The following is a 17,001-nucleotide window of genomic DNA, read 5'->3' on the forward strand; positions in this document are numbered from 1 at the left end:
GGCGTTTTATTTATGGGGAGGTTTTTGATTACGAATTCAATTTCTTTAAGAACAATGGGGCTACTCAGTTTTTTTCTTCTGAGAACTTCAGTAAGTTGTACTTCAGAAGAAATTTTTTCATTTCATCTTAGTTGTAGAATTTATTGGCATTATGTTGTTTACAATACCCTTTATTACACTTTTAAAGTTTAGAGAATCCTTAGTGATGTCCTCCTTTCCTTTCCAGATAAAGATAATTTGTGTTTTCTCCCTTGTTTGCTCTGAGCAGTACTGCTAGGAGTTTCTCAATTTTACTAATCTTTTCGAGAGCTAGCTTTTGGTTCTCTTAACTGACTCAAGCAGGGTTCAGTCAGGAGACAGAAACCACACCATCAATTTGAATAGGGAAATTTAATATATAGAATTGTAAGCAAGTAAAAGGTAGTTAACAATGACAAGGAGTAAAAGAGCAGTTAAGGCTACACTGTCCAATATGGTAGATAGTCACCAGCCACAGAAGTCACTTCTGAGCACTTGAAATGCGGCTAGCTGAAATGGAGCTGTCCTGTAGATATATAATTTACACTGGATTTCAAAGACTTCACATGAAAAAAGGTTAAAAATAGCTTCACAATTTTATGATTTTATATTGAAATAATATTTTAGATACACTGGGTTAAATAAAATATATTATTTAAAATTAACTTCACCTGTTCAACTTTTTTTAATGTAGCTATTAGAAAATTTTAAATTACACATATGGCTTCTGTTGAATAGTATTGCTCTAAGGTGTCCAAAAGCAACCATTGCAGAAAGCACTTCTAAATGGAAGGAAAGTAAGTAAATAATGAATTAAGAACCTAGAAGAGCTCCTTTCCTTCCCTTTGCTGAGACTCACACCTCATTGTGTGGGATGTGGTGCCACAGGAACCCACAACCTTCCCAGAGGGAAAGGGCCAGAACCGGTTCATTTGAACAGCCCACTGGGTAGCTAAGAAGCTTCCTTCAGGGTGTGCAGGCTAACTAGGGCTGATCTGTGGAAGCCGTCCAGCTCCTGGCAGAGAACTTTACCAGAGGGTGTGGGTGAGCTAGAGCTGATCTGTGGAAACAGCCTATCAGGCTGCAAGGAAACTTGCCAGAGGGTGCACATAGGCTGGGAAACTTGCCAGAGGGCTACTGAGGTAAGTGTTACTGGGCCTCCCAGATGCTCATCTGCTGGCTAGTGTGGTAGGTAAAAAAAAAGCAGAATGATATCCTTCACTCCTGCTATGATCTTGCAGAGACCCACTAGGAGCATGTTTGACAAAGCCTAATATCAAGCCAGCTGACAAAGGAGAAATGTTCATAGCATCCAGCTTCAGTATCACAAAGCTGGGCAAATAAGGGTGGTTTGGGAACAGAAAGACAATAAATTGATTATTGCACATTTATTTTCTCTATATTTGTCTGTTTTCTGTTTCACTTATTTCCATTCCTCTTTACTCTTTCTTCTATTCACTATTGGTTTAAATTTTTTTTTCTATTTTTTAAGGCGGAAACTTAGTTCTTTGAGTCCTTCTATTCTAATAGAGTATTGAAAGCTATTAATTTTCCTCTAAGCATCGCTGTAGCCAAATCCTATAAAGTATGATATATTGTTTCCATTTTGATTCAGTTATAAATATTTGTTATTCTTTTGCTATTCACTTTACTTAAGTCAGAGAACATATTCTGTAAGATTTCAGTCTTAAAATTTATTGATACCTATTTTGTGGTTGAGTGTATAGTCTAGCTTGGTGAATGTTTCATATAGTTAGAAAAGAATGCATATTCTGTAATTCTTGGGTATAGTGTTCTACAAATAGCAGTTACATCAAATTGTTATTCCTGTCATCTATACTTTCATTAATTTTTGTATATTCTATCAATAACTGAGAGATGTAAAAACTACCAACTTTGATCATGAATATCTATTTCTCTCTTTAGTTTTATCAGTTTGAAATTCATGTATTTTTATGCTGTTAGTAGGTATATATACATTTATGATGGTTACATCTTCTTGAAGTGACACCTTACTCTGTATCTCTGCTAATTTTGTCTTAAATTCTACTTTCTTATGCTTACTGGTTGCAAAGTACATCTTTTTCAGTCTTTTTTTAATTTCAAACTATCTGTTTCTTCATATTTTTAAGTGTCTCCTCTAATCAGCATATGGTTTGTTCTTGCTTATTTTTTATTCCAGCCTGACAACCTGTGTTTTTTTAAATCTAGAGCTTAAAGTACATCATTTATCCCCCTTAATATAATTATTGATATAGTTGGGTTTAAATTTAGCATTGGTGGGTTTTCTTTTGCCTATCTCTTCTGTGTCCCCTACCTGCCTTCATCTGAATGAGTCAAATATTTTTAGTATTTCATTTTACACTCCTTTCTTAACTTTTTAGAAATAGCTCCTTGAGTTATTTTAGATCGCAATATACATTCTTATCACAGTCTATCTTCAAATCATATATTACTATTGAATAATATTTTACATATACTTCTATTTACCGTCCTCCCACTCTGGGTGATCTTATTATAGATATTATTTCTATATATGTTAGAACCCCATGATATTGGTATTATCTCCTACAATTCATTGCTATTAGTTGGTTTTAACCTGTCAACAATCTTTGAAAGAAAATAGGAGATATATATGTGTATGTGCGTATATATATATATATATATATAAATAATGAAAAAGGTGTTCTTTTATTTTTACCTAAATATTTAGTGCTTCCTTCTTCTCTACAGATCCTATCTTTCATCTAGAATTATTTCCTTTTACCTAGAAGAACTTCCTTTAGTGTTTCTTATAGCATGGATTTGCTGGAAATGAATCATCTCTGCTTTTATCTGCCTAAAAATGCCTTTGCTTTATCTTTCTTTTAAAGAATATTTTTCCAAGTTAATAAGACTGTTTGCAGTTCTTTAAAAATATCATTCCATTGTCTTCTGGACTCTATTGTTTCTGATAAGAAACCACTGAACATTCTTATTGTGGTTTGCAAAGTATGTCTTTTCTCCTCTAGGGGCTTATAAAATTTTCTATCTTTGGTTTTCGATTAATTGACTAAGAGGTGGCAAGATGTGGTTTTCTTTATATGTATGCTGTTGGGGTTTGTTGAGCTTCTTGGCACTGTGGGTTGATATCTTTCATCAATTTTGAAAAAATTCTAAATTATTATCTCTTCAAATATTTTTCCTGCCCCAATCTCTGTCTCCCTTTTTTTCCTAAGTGTACAGTTACACATAAGTTAGGCCATTTATTATTGTTCCACAAGTCTCAGATACTCTGTTTCTTTAAAAAAAAAAAAAACTTCCTTCTCTTAGTGTTTCAGTTGGGATAATTTCGATTGATTGTCTTCAAGTTCACTGATCTTTTGTTCTGTTCTGTCCAGTCTGGATAAGTCCATGTCTGGTATTGTACATTTCAGTTCTAGAATTTTCATTTTTTAAAATAGTTTCCATTTTTAAACTGAAATTACCATCTATTCATGTTTTCACTTTTCTACTAGGCCTTTATTACCAATAGCATAATTATTGTAAAGTCCTTTATTCTAATCTGAACATCTACATCAACTGTGAGACTGTTTCTATTGTCTGTTTTTGTTACTCGATTACAAGTCACATTTTCTTGCTTCTTCATGTGTCTCATAATTATTTACTGTATGTCAGAAAAATAAAAGAATAAAGATGGAATAAATTATATTTACCTCTAGAAAAATGTGTACTCTTTGCTTTGACTGCTAGAAATTGAATTAATATAGTATGTAATTGAGCTGAGTCTGGGCTTTGTTGCTTGCTGTTTTGGTTAAATTCCATTTACCATTGGCTTCAAATATTTTGAGGGCAGGATCTAGATTCTTCTTCAACAGAGCTTGAGATTTCAGTACTGACAAGGCTATAAATGTCTATCCTTGTTTTATGGCCCCATTACTAGCTTTACAAACTATAGGATGTCTCTCTCTGCTTTGTTTATGGTTGCTAGGGAGTTATCTTTGTTTTCCAGCCCTGTCCCTTAACTTTCTGTACCTCAGGAGACAACTTTCTACCCTATTGTCCTATCCCCAGCTTCAGTGGACTGGAACTTTGCACTAAGTGAACGTCCAGTACACTTCACCAAGAGATCTCTCTCGGCCCTTCTGCCCTGCCTCTGTCTTTGGCACACTGCCACTGGTACTCTATGAAGGCACTGTAGGAAAGAACCAGAGAGTGGGTGTAGTAAACTTGCTCTGTGACTAAGGCTTCTTGAGATTCTAATCTGCTATGTCAGGCCACATATGACCACAAAAAGCTCTGTAAAATTTTGAATGATTTCTCTTCACTCTCAGCTATCATGGATTCCCCTTCTCTTCCTGCTGTACTTTCAGGGACATAACCATGGGTGTTTTTTGTTTTTTTTTTCTATGAAAGACTCCTCCTTTTATGGAATTTAGTATATTTAGTTTTCTATGTATCCTCAATGATCTGATAGGATACAAAAAAAAGTATGATTTACTGGCATAATCATATCTTCTCATTGTTGAGATGGCAATAATGGTTTGTTGCAACTTTCTACAACTTAACCAGAGGCAAAAGTCCCTACCTACTCTTTAGCACAAGTCTTTATTTGAAACAACATGTGGTTACCTCTAAATTTCAATAATTGATTATAAAAAGATTGCATGTATTATTAAAATATTTTCATGTGAATAAGTAAATATTCATTTTAATTTTAAGCACTAAATTTGTATCCATTTTTGTCTATCACAATTACCTGTTAACCATTCAGAAGGCATAATGTGAACAACTAAATGGAGTTAAAGTTCTTAAAAGGCCTAAATGACTAAAACTGTGAAAATAATTAAGAAATGTAAAATTTGACAGAAAAACTAAAAGTTATAAATCACAAACTTCCTGGGAGAAAGCGTGTATATAATTACATTAAAAATGTTCTCTTACAAAATAACACAACTATATAAAGAAGGTGAAGCTCTAAAAATTCCCATCCATCTATCCACTACCACTTCTTTTATTCCATAAATCTAGTCTCAGGGTTTTAAATATTATTTATATGCTGAATATTCCTAAATTTAGTCTAGACTTCTCCTCTGAGCACTTGAGTGCACTTCAACAAGTACACTTACGTGTCTAAAAAATATCTCAAAACTAAAATATTAAAAAAATGAACTCCTGATTTTTCCTTAAACTTGTTCTTCCCATAGTTTTCCTCATCTCACTAAATGGTAATTTACTGTATCATTTCCCAGGATGGAAACCTAAAAGTCATTCTTGACTCTCATAAATTACATATATTTAGAAAATATATCCAAAATCCTACCACTTCTCAACACCTCTACTGCTACTCTAGTCCTAGTTACCATCATCCTGTTCTTGAATAACTTCCATGTCCTCCTAATTGATCTTCCTGCTTCTGCCTTTATAACACCTTCCACACTCCCATGTCTATTCTCTACAAAAAGCCAGAGTGATTCTCTTAAAACTTCAGTGAGATCATGCCACTCCTCTACTGAAACATCTCCCATGGCATGTTCACTCAGAGTAAAAGCTAAAGTCCTGAACATGGTCTATACAGGCCTATGATCAGGCTCCCTGCAACCTCTCTGACCCTATTTCTTCTTTTCACTCACTGTGCTCTGGCCATACTGGCCTTCTTGCTGTTCATAAACAAGTCATGGCACACTTCCACACCATGGCCTTCATGACCACTGTTCCTTCGGCCTTCAACAATCACTCCCTATGTTGAAGTTATCTCAGCAGCTTAAAACAAATTATTAATTCTCACAAAGCTGTCAGTTAACTAGATGGTTCTTCTGTTGGTATTACCTGGGCTCACTCATGTGTTTGCAATCAGCTGGCAGCTTGCCTAGGGCTGGAGGACCTAAGACAATCTCTCTTACACATCTCAGACTTTGGTGCTGGCTGTTGGTTGGAATACTCTCTCTACTCATGGTCTCATATCACTTGATATTTTAAACCAAGCTTCCCTGCGTAGTATAAGAAGCATACTAAGAGGGCAAAGGTAGAAACTGCAAGGTCATTTGAAGCCTAGGATTTGAAACTCAATGTCTCCTTTAGCAAGTGGTCAAAACAGGTTATAAGGCCAACCCAGATTTAAGGGCATAGGAAAACAAACTCTACCTTTTGCTGGAACAAGCTGCAAAACATTGTGGTTTCAATATATCACATCCCAGATGTCCAGGTGGCTCAGTTCCTTCATATGTTTGCTCAAATATCACCTTATCAGTGAGGTCTTCCATGATACCATATAACGTAACTACCCTTCCCTTATCTTGTCACGTAATGTCCACACTTTATTTTAGCACCTATCATCAACTGACATTACGTATTTACTTATCTGTTTATTATCTGTCTCCTTCCCAACTATAGTGTAAGCTCCATGAAGGTAGAAACTTTTTCTGTTGGTTCACTACTATGTCCCTGGCACCCTGAACAATGACTTGTACATAGTAGGCTCTCAATCAATATCTGTTAAATGAATTTTCTTATTAAAATGAGCATGTACCATAAAATAATAAAACAAGAATCAAACATAATTCAAAGGATAATATAAATTTTATATATTGAAATGTTAGCGCCTTTATATGTTTTCTTTGATTTATTTCATGATTTTGAACAAAATATTTTATTATGCTTTGGTGTGTCTATCAATAAAGACTTCAGCCACATGTCTCTGCTTCTTGGCTCTCATGAAAATGTTTTAAACCAATACTTTAAACTCTTCATAAAAAGTTTCTGCAGGGTCTAGAATGTGCATGGTCTTGATAGCTGATCAGCCTGGTACTAAATATAGAAATGCAAGATTTAATTGCATCATCATCATCATCATCATCATTTATGTAAGATACCTATCATTAATAGTGTCATCCAAGTTTTGCCTAGGCCAGTGTCTGCTAAGTTTCTTTATCATTCTTCAGTAGAACATGAAAAAAGAAAAAGTTTTAAAAAATCCAGCTTGTCAGCCTATATTGTCAGAATTTAACTGGAAAAAAATTCTAAGTTCAAGACATATCAGAAGAAACAAGTTTATCAGACAAATGTGTGTATATAGAAATGCTCTCTAACTTCATTCCTGAATCTACTCAATATAAATGGAATAGAATGAGTGAATGCTGTAGGAGGAGGAGAAGATGCATGCTAGGAGACATCAATACTGGAACTACTGTCACCATCCCAATAAACTGAAGGTACTGTTATCAGGCCTAAACTAGTTTTACCTCCAATGTGAGAAACAGGATTACATGCCTCTTAAAAATTCTCATTATTTTATGTACTAGAATAATAAAACCAGAGACAATAATATAAATGAGTCAGTTACTGACAAAAGAATCTTTTCCCTCAGTGAAAATGGGGGTGTAAAGGTTAAGGGTGGGAAAGAGACTACTTTTTATTGTATATCCTTTTTGGCTTTTTTTCATTAAACACATGCATGTAGTGCCTCTAAACAATTTTTTTTTTTAATCAAAAGAAATTATTAACTCTTTCTATGGTCCTAGATATAGTAAGTAAATACGAAAAGAAGTTTTCATAAAATTACATTTTATACAGATTATTATATGTACCCTAAGGAAAAATCATGATAATAAACATCTATGTATATGCTTGTGTTTATGTGTCTGTATTTTACAGCCAATGTGGAAACTACTGCCTCCCTGACAAACTGACAAGACAGGACATCATCTAATTGCGGAAGACAGTTTAATCTAATAATATTCTATTTTAGGCAGAACAAAGCACAAAACACCACAAAAGATTTGTTGACTTAAAATAGTTTTTGAAAAACAAGTTTTTTTAAAAAGTAACTAAAGATTTCTTAGAATTCATTTTACTTATGAATTTAGAGATAGGGTTGAAACAATTACCCACACTTTTTTACAGATGAGTTACTGATAAACTATTACTATTGTTTCTGACATGCTTGATACTCAGAACTCTTCCACATACCCAAGATAAATTCTGACTCTAAGCAGCTACAGTAATGAATAAACTTTAACATAATACATTTCAGTAGCCAAAACTGTTGCATTAGCCAAATCCTAAACATTAAAGGCTTCTTTCACACCAAAGGAAAAAAGCCAGGCAGTGTTGATTTGATTCCCAGCATTAGGAACATTCTCATTTAGGGAAAGGGAATATTCCCTTCTGCATTAGAAATACAAAAATTGCTATTATAAAAATTTGATAATCAAACAACTGCAAGAAAAAAGCAGACATACATTACATTCTAATGGCAGTAAATCCGAAAGGATGATGGAAAAAGAAAAAAAAAAACAGCCGGGCAACTCAGATTCTAGTACTTCCACAAGCTAGTTGTATGACCTTGGTAACTCACTGAATCTCTCTAGGACTAATTTTTTCATTTGGAAAAAAAGGGGGAAATAAGACTAGGTGATTTTTGATATTCTACTGAATTAAAAAAACAAACACCCATAATTTTGTATTACTGGTAGCATGTCAATCATTACAGGCCTTTGACCGGGAAAGTCCTCTTCTCGAAATTACCCCATTAATGTAATGGCACCTATAAGCAAAGATATGTATATGTGGACAAGAATGTTCACTGACAGCATTATCTGCATTAACAAAAAGCCTGTAGAAAATAATTATATATTCAGTAAAAGGTATTTAAAGAAATGATAGCATATCTATACAATGGAATCCTATGAAGGCATTTAAAAGACTGAGGAAGTAATGTGGAACAATTTCCAAATTACATGGTTATGTAAATAAAGCGTGACATAGATTGGTGTAATAAAGTGTGTTTTCATCTTGGCTTTTAAAAAGGGGGACAATAACATATATACAAATACATGTTATATATACCCACACATATGTAAACACATACACATATGCATTCTTTTTTTGTGCAAAGAACATGTTTAATGAAAACACAAGAAACTGGTAGTAGTTATTACTTCTGGGAAGGGAACTAGCAGTTTAAGGTAGAAGAAAGATTTAATTTTTCATTATAAACCACTTCTTTCACTGTCTGATTTTACCATGTATAACTTGCTTATTAAAGGGGGGAAAACCCACAAAATCTTTATTTAAAAATACTTACATTTCCCATACTTTTTCACCCAAAACGCTTTATTTATCAAATATGAGTCTTCTCTGACAAAATACAATTATTTAATGGATATTTAATGCATGATTACCTTGAAAAGCCTGGGAAATACATCTGCTGGTTGTCCACGAATCACAAACAGACGAGAGTTCAGTTTTCGCAGATTAGCATCAAGGTCTTCAAGACATTGAAGCAAAAATCTAGAGAGAGGATTATGTTATTAAAATTCTTTAAAAATATATTTAGAAGATATAAAATATTACAAAATCATGTTATTCTAAAAGTTGAAATGCCAACTCCACCATCTTAATACCTCTTATCATCTTATTATCTCTAATTGATATATAAATTACTGTTTCCAGAAACCATACTTACAATTTTTTTAAAATGATACATGTTTCTTAGTATTTAAATTAAGTTCCTAAATTAAATCAAAACTTTCATTAAATAATAGTGAGTGTTAGCAAGTTTAATTTGTAAACATAAAAATTATATAAAGAAATAAAATAATTAAATGAATTGATCTCGTTTAAACTTGAATTCATAAAGAAAAGCCAACTTGAAAAATCTAGAACATTTTCTACTGTAAAAAAAAATGGAAAAGTCATATTTAATCACTCTCAAGTGAATAATTGAAGAATTTGAGCATGCTATTGGGGGATAGTGTAGTTATCTAAGAGAGAGATAACATAATGCCCATTCTCAAGTTTAAAATATAAAAGCACCTGAGTTTTCTAAAATTATCTATAACTATGAATAACTTATATAATGTTTGGTGATAAATGTTTATTGGAAAACATCTAGTTTTATGGCTTTGCTTAGCAAGAGTTTTTAGACACAATAGTAGCCAGATCAAAAATGAAGACACTGAATAAACTAGCAATTTAAAGTTTTCTTAAATTAAACAGTACAACACTAAAATGACCTGGAAGGACAATCCAAGGCAGAGAGAATTCTCAAATCTCTTTTGTACCATTAGTTTCAGTATCTTCTCTACCAGCACTGGTAGTATATAGCAAGAATTTTCCTTATTCAACTTTTTGGTGGAAATATTTCTACATAGTACAAGCAGGTCAATGATAGTAAGATGAGAAAAGAAGAAAAAAAAAAGGACCTGATTAGTTCATAAAATAAGTAAGCCTGGATTAATTAATAATTGGCCTATTATTTTTCCCTTTCTTGTTCACAGGCTGAATAATCATTCTTTATGCTTTTCAATAAACTCTCTATGAAACAAACAAACATTGTTCAAAACGATATAGACTGAAGCAATGCATTACAATGGAAAAAGTTTTGCGGTGGAAGAATTAATTTTGTTTTGGCACTTCATAAAACAAAGGACTAGAAATGTACCTAAGTATGGTGTTTTTTTCTATAGTATGATGTTATCATTTACATAACTGTAACTTCACATAGAAATAACAAAGGTACAGTACACTTAAATATAGGTTCTTTTTAAAAGAATGTAATACTGACTTTGTACTCAAATATTTTAAATAGAAAAGATTTGCAAAGAAAAAAGCAGGATTTAGAACACATGGTGATGCTGTCCTTTGTTATAAGGCTTTTTGCACAGTGACTTTTAAAACTATATGCATATATCGTTTTGATAAAATACAATTTACATCGCATGTACCTACTTATGTTGTATGCACATAAGAAAATAACTGGAAGGATACTTACACCAAGCTATTAAAAATAGCTACCCTGGGGGAGTGGGAGTTTGGAGTGAGGGTAAAGAGGAGAGAAACATGCACTTTATTTTTACTTCATAAAAAAGTATAAAATTGATAATTAGCAAACACTCCTTTAAAGTAGAACAAAACTGAAAAATACTGTATCTACTGTAAATTTGATTTAATACATAGTGAACACCTTTTCAAAGTAAGAGAAATACTTCTCTGGGATCAATTTTCATGGTTTCATCATATTCCATTGCACAGATGTCCCATAATTTAACAGGTTTAGTAACAAATTACTATCTTTTAATCAATCCTAAAAAGTTCTAATTTCCTCATCTGTAAAACTGGGATAGTAACAGGATTTCTATCATACATAGCATTGTTGTAAGAATAAATTAACAGATGTGAAGCTCTAATAACAGTGCATCACTCATAGTAAACATGATTATATGCGTTATCTATTATTTTTTGTTCCTTCCTACCACTTCTATTCTTGTTACAACAATTCTAATCCTTAATATCTCTTGTTGGTATTACTTACTGTGGTGCCTTAAAATAGATCTGCCTGCCAACAATCTCTCTCCACTCTAGTCCATTATATACACAACACCAAATCTGCCTGAGGCATGCTTTCCTGTACAAAGGTCCTCAAAGACTGATTCCTTAGTAAATAAAGAACAAATTCTTTTCCTTCGCCACTAACTTAGGGTTCCTGGTTCATTTCCTACCACTCCGCTTTCCCTCCCACCAAACCAAACTACTTCATTCTTCCCCAGACATTCAATATCCTGAAATTTGCTCCATGCTCTTCCCTGAGTCTGGAATATTATTTTCCCCATTCATATCTCTTCGAGGTCATACTCTACTAATTTGTGGCCTTCCAGCTGAAAGTAACAGCTTCATCCTTTGAATTGTTAAAGGACATAATGATATATATATATATATATATATATATATATATATTTCTCCTTCTAATGGATTTCAAATAAAGTATTTGTGTCTCATTTCTAACTATACAGTTTCTTAACTTGCATTTTGATTTCCACATTTGGCAAACAAATTTCATCATGTGCCTTATACAATTTGTTGACAAGATTAGAAATAGGATAAAATGCTTAAAGGATTACAAACAAGATAAAATCATCTAGCGGAATCACTAGTACTTAATAGACATTCAGTTATAATTGTCCTCCTTGGGAATAATTTATATTTTTGAAAAAAGTAACATGTATTTCTTCTATATGCAAATATCTGGACATGACAACAAAAGACCATGAATTAGTTGGATGCCCACTCAGATATACAGAACCATCCTGCTCTCATAACTTCCCCTGAATATGATTTTAGACAAAGGTTCAATGAAAATCTTTCCCAGTGACAAAGGAAATGTGAATTTGAACATATATGGCAAGATTCAGTATAATTAAAACTCTGAATCAACTAATCCCTAAGCATATAATTCTTCCTTGATAATACCATAAAATAAAACCTCCAATATCTCAGGTTCAAAGTATTAACTTATAGACAGATAAGATTTTTTTTTTTAGTGCTGAACCAAAAGGTGCTCTATAAAGTGTGCTATATAAAGTCTAACCTTTCATCTTTTATCCCTCACTTACTGGGTAGTAAGTGAGTTCTGTCAGAGTTCAGATTCAATGTGTTCCAGAGAACACACCAATTTCAACCTTTACATATTACGAATGTATTTGCTTCAGAACGGGCAGCCAATACTGAATGAAATGATTTAATACAATACTGTACATTGAAAGTACATAAGATACACTTTTAACAGGAATATGTTTTCAGACCACCAATTTGGCATATTTACTATTCTCTTGAAACAATAATAATTTGAAGGCTCAGTTGATAATGCTTTTAACTGCACACAACACACTGGTTTTCAAATAGGCCTAAAGGTAGTAAAACTCTGTTTATTCCTTTGCATAATTGTGTTGCCTACACAGAAACATCATTCTAATGTTATTTAATTACTAATTATATTGCTTCAAAATAAATTGCAGAGGTGTTAGGTGAGAAAATATATTTCTTCACTATAAACATTTAAAAAAAAATTTTTTTTTACCTCTAAAGATCACTACCTACTGCTGTTAGAAAAAATATATTCAGTAAGTTTCCTTATATCATTTCCAAAGGATGATTTCAACATGAATCAACAGAAATGTTTCTTAAAGTAGGTCACTGCTATGGCAACCAGTGGGCGGTTTGGTATACTCCCGTCACAATGACCTAATTTCCAGCCTGTGCTAGAACAGCTTTATATAACTAGAATTTCTAGTTCTGTCTATAAAATCATCTAAAAAAGGCAATGGTAGGAGGCAACATAATCCCACTGCTGCTGAAAACAAGGCATTGTGAATTAGCATGTATCATACCAGAATAAAGCCATCTGGTTCAGCACTTTAGTTTATAAAATATATCTTATCATATGTTCAACAATGAAAACTACACTTAGAATATTTAAACCAAAATAATTCCTTGCTGATTCTAGAGAACTGACTTAAATGATATAAATTATATCATCAAAACTACATAAAAAATATCCTTTCCTATCCTCTATATGAAATGATGACAGAGTTAAATTTTTAAAAACTAAAGTTCTGGATATATTAACTATAATAAAACAAAATGAAGAGTCTCAGTCATTAACCAAAGTCTATGATGTTTTATTAGAAATTTAAAAATTATAAATAGCGATTTGTCTCTCTATAAATCACATAAAGTTTACATATGCTCTTTTTCTAGTTTATAACAAAATGTTAGTGCTTTTATTTAAATTAATCATCATTCAAACTGTCAGAATATTTATGACAATAGTTTAGTCATAGAGAAAAGTTTAATGTTCAATAAAGATTAAATAAATATTTTAAAAGTAAGTTTTGTATTTTGCCAGGCTCTACTGGTAATAAATCAGTGAACCTATATCATGACACAATATCCCTTTTTATATCAAATATTTTACAGTGTGCTCTTTTAAATACTGAAATTCAAATACAGCTTATCTATATACACAATTTTAAAGCATTATATAATGCTCTAATATAAGATATGAGAGAAATGAAATTTACATTTTACAAGAAGTAATATGTATTTCTATATGCAAGTATCTAGGCATGGCAAAAGAAGACAATGATTTAGTTGGATGCCTACACCTACATATAGAATCATTTTTACATTCAATAGCTACAAAAACAGACTTATACAGTTGTATTACTGGTGACTCAAACACCATGAGTAGTACTGCCTTTGGTGACATAATTTTCTGTAATGTTGAGCAAGACTTAGGAAAAATCTGGACAAAACAAAGTACAATCTTTCCTTGATTTACATAAGTGATAAATATATTTCAGGAGAACTCAGTATATATTAAAATTGTGCATAAAAAAACCCCTAGTGTTGACATATAAAAATGGATTTAAGCCCTAGAGCAGAAAAAATACAAATAAGTTTTTTCACTTACATGAAACATCTGGTAGAATATTTGAAAGATATGTGGGACTCAGGACAATTTTTATTTTGAGAAACCATCCTGACCCTTGCAAGCAGTCTTCCATTCTTGGCCTCTCCTCACTAATACCACTAACACCCTCCAACCATTGTGATGAACAAAAATGCCCCCACAAATTCTAAAACATCTTCTAAGGAATGATATTGTTCATCACTCACATAATTTCATTTATTTGAGGGATACAAGATAAATAATATGAGATTCCAATATTCAAGGAGCTTAAAATCTAGAAAAACTTGAAAATATACATGATGTACATTAATATAAAAGAAACTGTTATGGCAGAATGCAACATATATTACAAGAGATATATATGGACACCATTAATATGCTTTTAAAAAATCAAGAGGGAGAAATCACTTCTGGATTTTCTTCTTTTTTTGAGATGGGGAGAAATTTAGGCAAAAATTTAAAGGCTGTGGTGATGGCAGAGAGAAGCCTTGCAGTATTAACATGATTTTAATAGCTGAAGATAGAGAGGGAGAATTATTGGCCGCTTCACTGTAACTTTCTTGAAAATAGGGACTAGGCCCTGTTCACCACTTGCCAGTGCCCCCAGATAATATCTGACATAGAGTAGAAGTTTAAAAAATATTTACATAATAACAAACCAAATAAATTAATGAAGGCAGATGAACGAGATTTTAGGGACTTGATTCAACAGTCAATGGAATGTAAGGAAACGAATTTTCTCTGAATGTCTATTGTATTAGGTATTTGATGTATATTATATTCCCAACAACTTTACAAGGTATCTCACTTTAAAAATGATGAATCTGAAACTCATCAAAGGCATTTTTCAAAGTACCTCAGCCAAGTAAAAATGTTAATTTGGATGTATCTGACTGCAAACCCATGCTCTTTATACTATACAATGTTACTTTCCTACTGGATATATAATTATCTAAAATGTTTTAGGAAAATTAATCTAACAGCTTTAAGGACATAAAGATGGCCAAATACATTTTTTGCCAAGCATGTGTATCAATCAGGACAGAATTTGTTAGTTTACACTGAGCTAACAAACCCCCAAAGGTCAGTATCTTAAAATAACTAAAGTTTCTCACTCATGTTATGTATCTGTTACAGAACAGCCAAGGCATTTCTGTTCACATTTAATTGGTTAAAGCAGGTCACATGGCCAAACTAGACTTTGAGAAAGAAGACATAAACTTCCCATAGGAAGTGACTGAATGGTGGTGAACAGTAACAACATCTACCACAATATCTAAACCAACGCTGATATATATGTACCATACGGTGAATTTCTTAATGAAGAGTCTATTAAGGCAGCAAAAAGAAACCTAACTCCATGTGTGGGGGCAGAATAAAGGGAACAGGGAAGGGCATGAGGAAGAACACATATGAGCAGAGTTTGGAATCAAGATGTGTAGATCAAGAAAATAAAGTAGAAAAGGGCAATCACAGCAAAGAAAACAGTGCCCTTAAATCATGGAATTCATAAGAACTCTGTGTGTGCGTGTGTGTGTGTGTGTGTGTGTGTGTGTGTGTGTGTAGCTTGGGGAGAGGACTGAGACGGTGACAAGTATCATACTAATACTAAGATATAAATTTCTCACAACTCAAGTGTTTCAAAATATATTTAAAATCAATGTCTAAAGAAACCTACCAACTTCTACTGCTGACAGTACAATGGATTAAGATAAGGTACCTATAAAAATAACTAAGAACACATAAACAACAACCGCCCCCCAAAAAATAAATAAATAAAACACCACTTTTCTACATAATTCACTGGACTACCCCAAAGTAAAGATTCACAGAGATTAACTGGAATGCTAAAGTCAGCTTTAGCTTTGAGGATTTCTATAGAGCCCTGGAAACCTTGAATTTAATCCAAGTTGAAGAAGATAATGCCCAAGGCCCATCGAAGTGAGGAAGCTAAAAACAGACCCCCAATATAAAGCTTGAGCTTCAGAAAGCTCTACTCACAATTCAAGTGTAAGACACAAATCTTAAGTCACTGAGAAAGACACCAAGGAAATTTGCCTGTTACTACTCAGAATGGGTTGAAAAAAAATAAATCTCCAATTCCTCAATGGAAAGGGAAAAAATAGTAACTTTACAATGGAGAAACCTGGCAAACACTACCGTAACCACATGATCAGAGTAAACATCACCTGTGTAAGTTAATCATGTTTATATCATGTAATCCTGATATGATGTGATGAAAAGAACATTTCACCTCTGTGATATTTCCTACAAAACTCATAACCCCCGTCTAATCATGAGAAAAACATCAGACGAACCTAAATTGAGGGTCATTCCACAAAATACATGACCAGTACTCAAAATCATAAAGGTCATAAACAAAACAAAACAAAACAAAAACAAGGAAAGCCTGAGAAACTCTCAAAGACAGGAGACTAAGGAGACATATGACTAAATGCAATGTGGTACCATGGATGGGATTCTAGAACGAAAAAAGAACATTCATGGAAATCTGAATAAAATCTGAAAGTTAGTTAGTAGTATGGTCCCTTAGTTTTGACAAAAGTACAGTGGTAATGTAAGATGTTAACATGAGGGGAAAACTGGGTACAGAGTACACAGAAACTCTTTGTACTACTCATTTTCTATAAATTTAAAATTATGCAAATTCATGGAATTTAAGTGGTTCCAAACACTACAAGTATACCATTACAAAGTGTTGGTTGTGACCTACGGTAACTGTTAAAAGAAAT

The 17,001-nt window shown here is 32.8% G+C and overlaps 1 protein-coding gene across 1 annotated transcript in view; it reads right to left on the minus strand.

Moving 5' to 3' along the window:
* CRY1 (cryptochrome circadian regulator 1) overlaps positions 1-17,001 on the minus strand; it is a 44,032-nt gene that overhangs the window by 15,812 nt on the left and 11,219 nt on the right. The window contains exon 2 of the mRNA XM_016148063.2: positions 9,180-9,288. Within this exon, the coding sequence (XP_016003549.1) occupies positions 9,180-9,288 (109 nt within the window). The remainder of the gene's footprint in view (positions 1-9,179; positions 9,289-17,001) is intronic.

This window comes from Rousettus aegyptiacus, unplaced genomic scaffold (assembly GCF_014176215.1).
Source record: "Rousettus aegyptiacus isolate mRouAeg1 unplaced genomic scaffold, mRouAeg1.p scaffold_m13_p_2, whole genome shotgun sequence".
Taxonomy (NCBI): domain Eukaryota; kingdom Metazoa; phylum Chordata; class Mammalia; order Chiroptera; family Pteropodidae; genus Rousettus; species Rousettus aegyptiacus.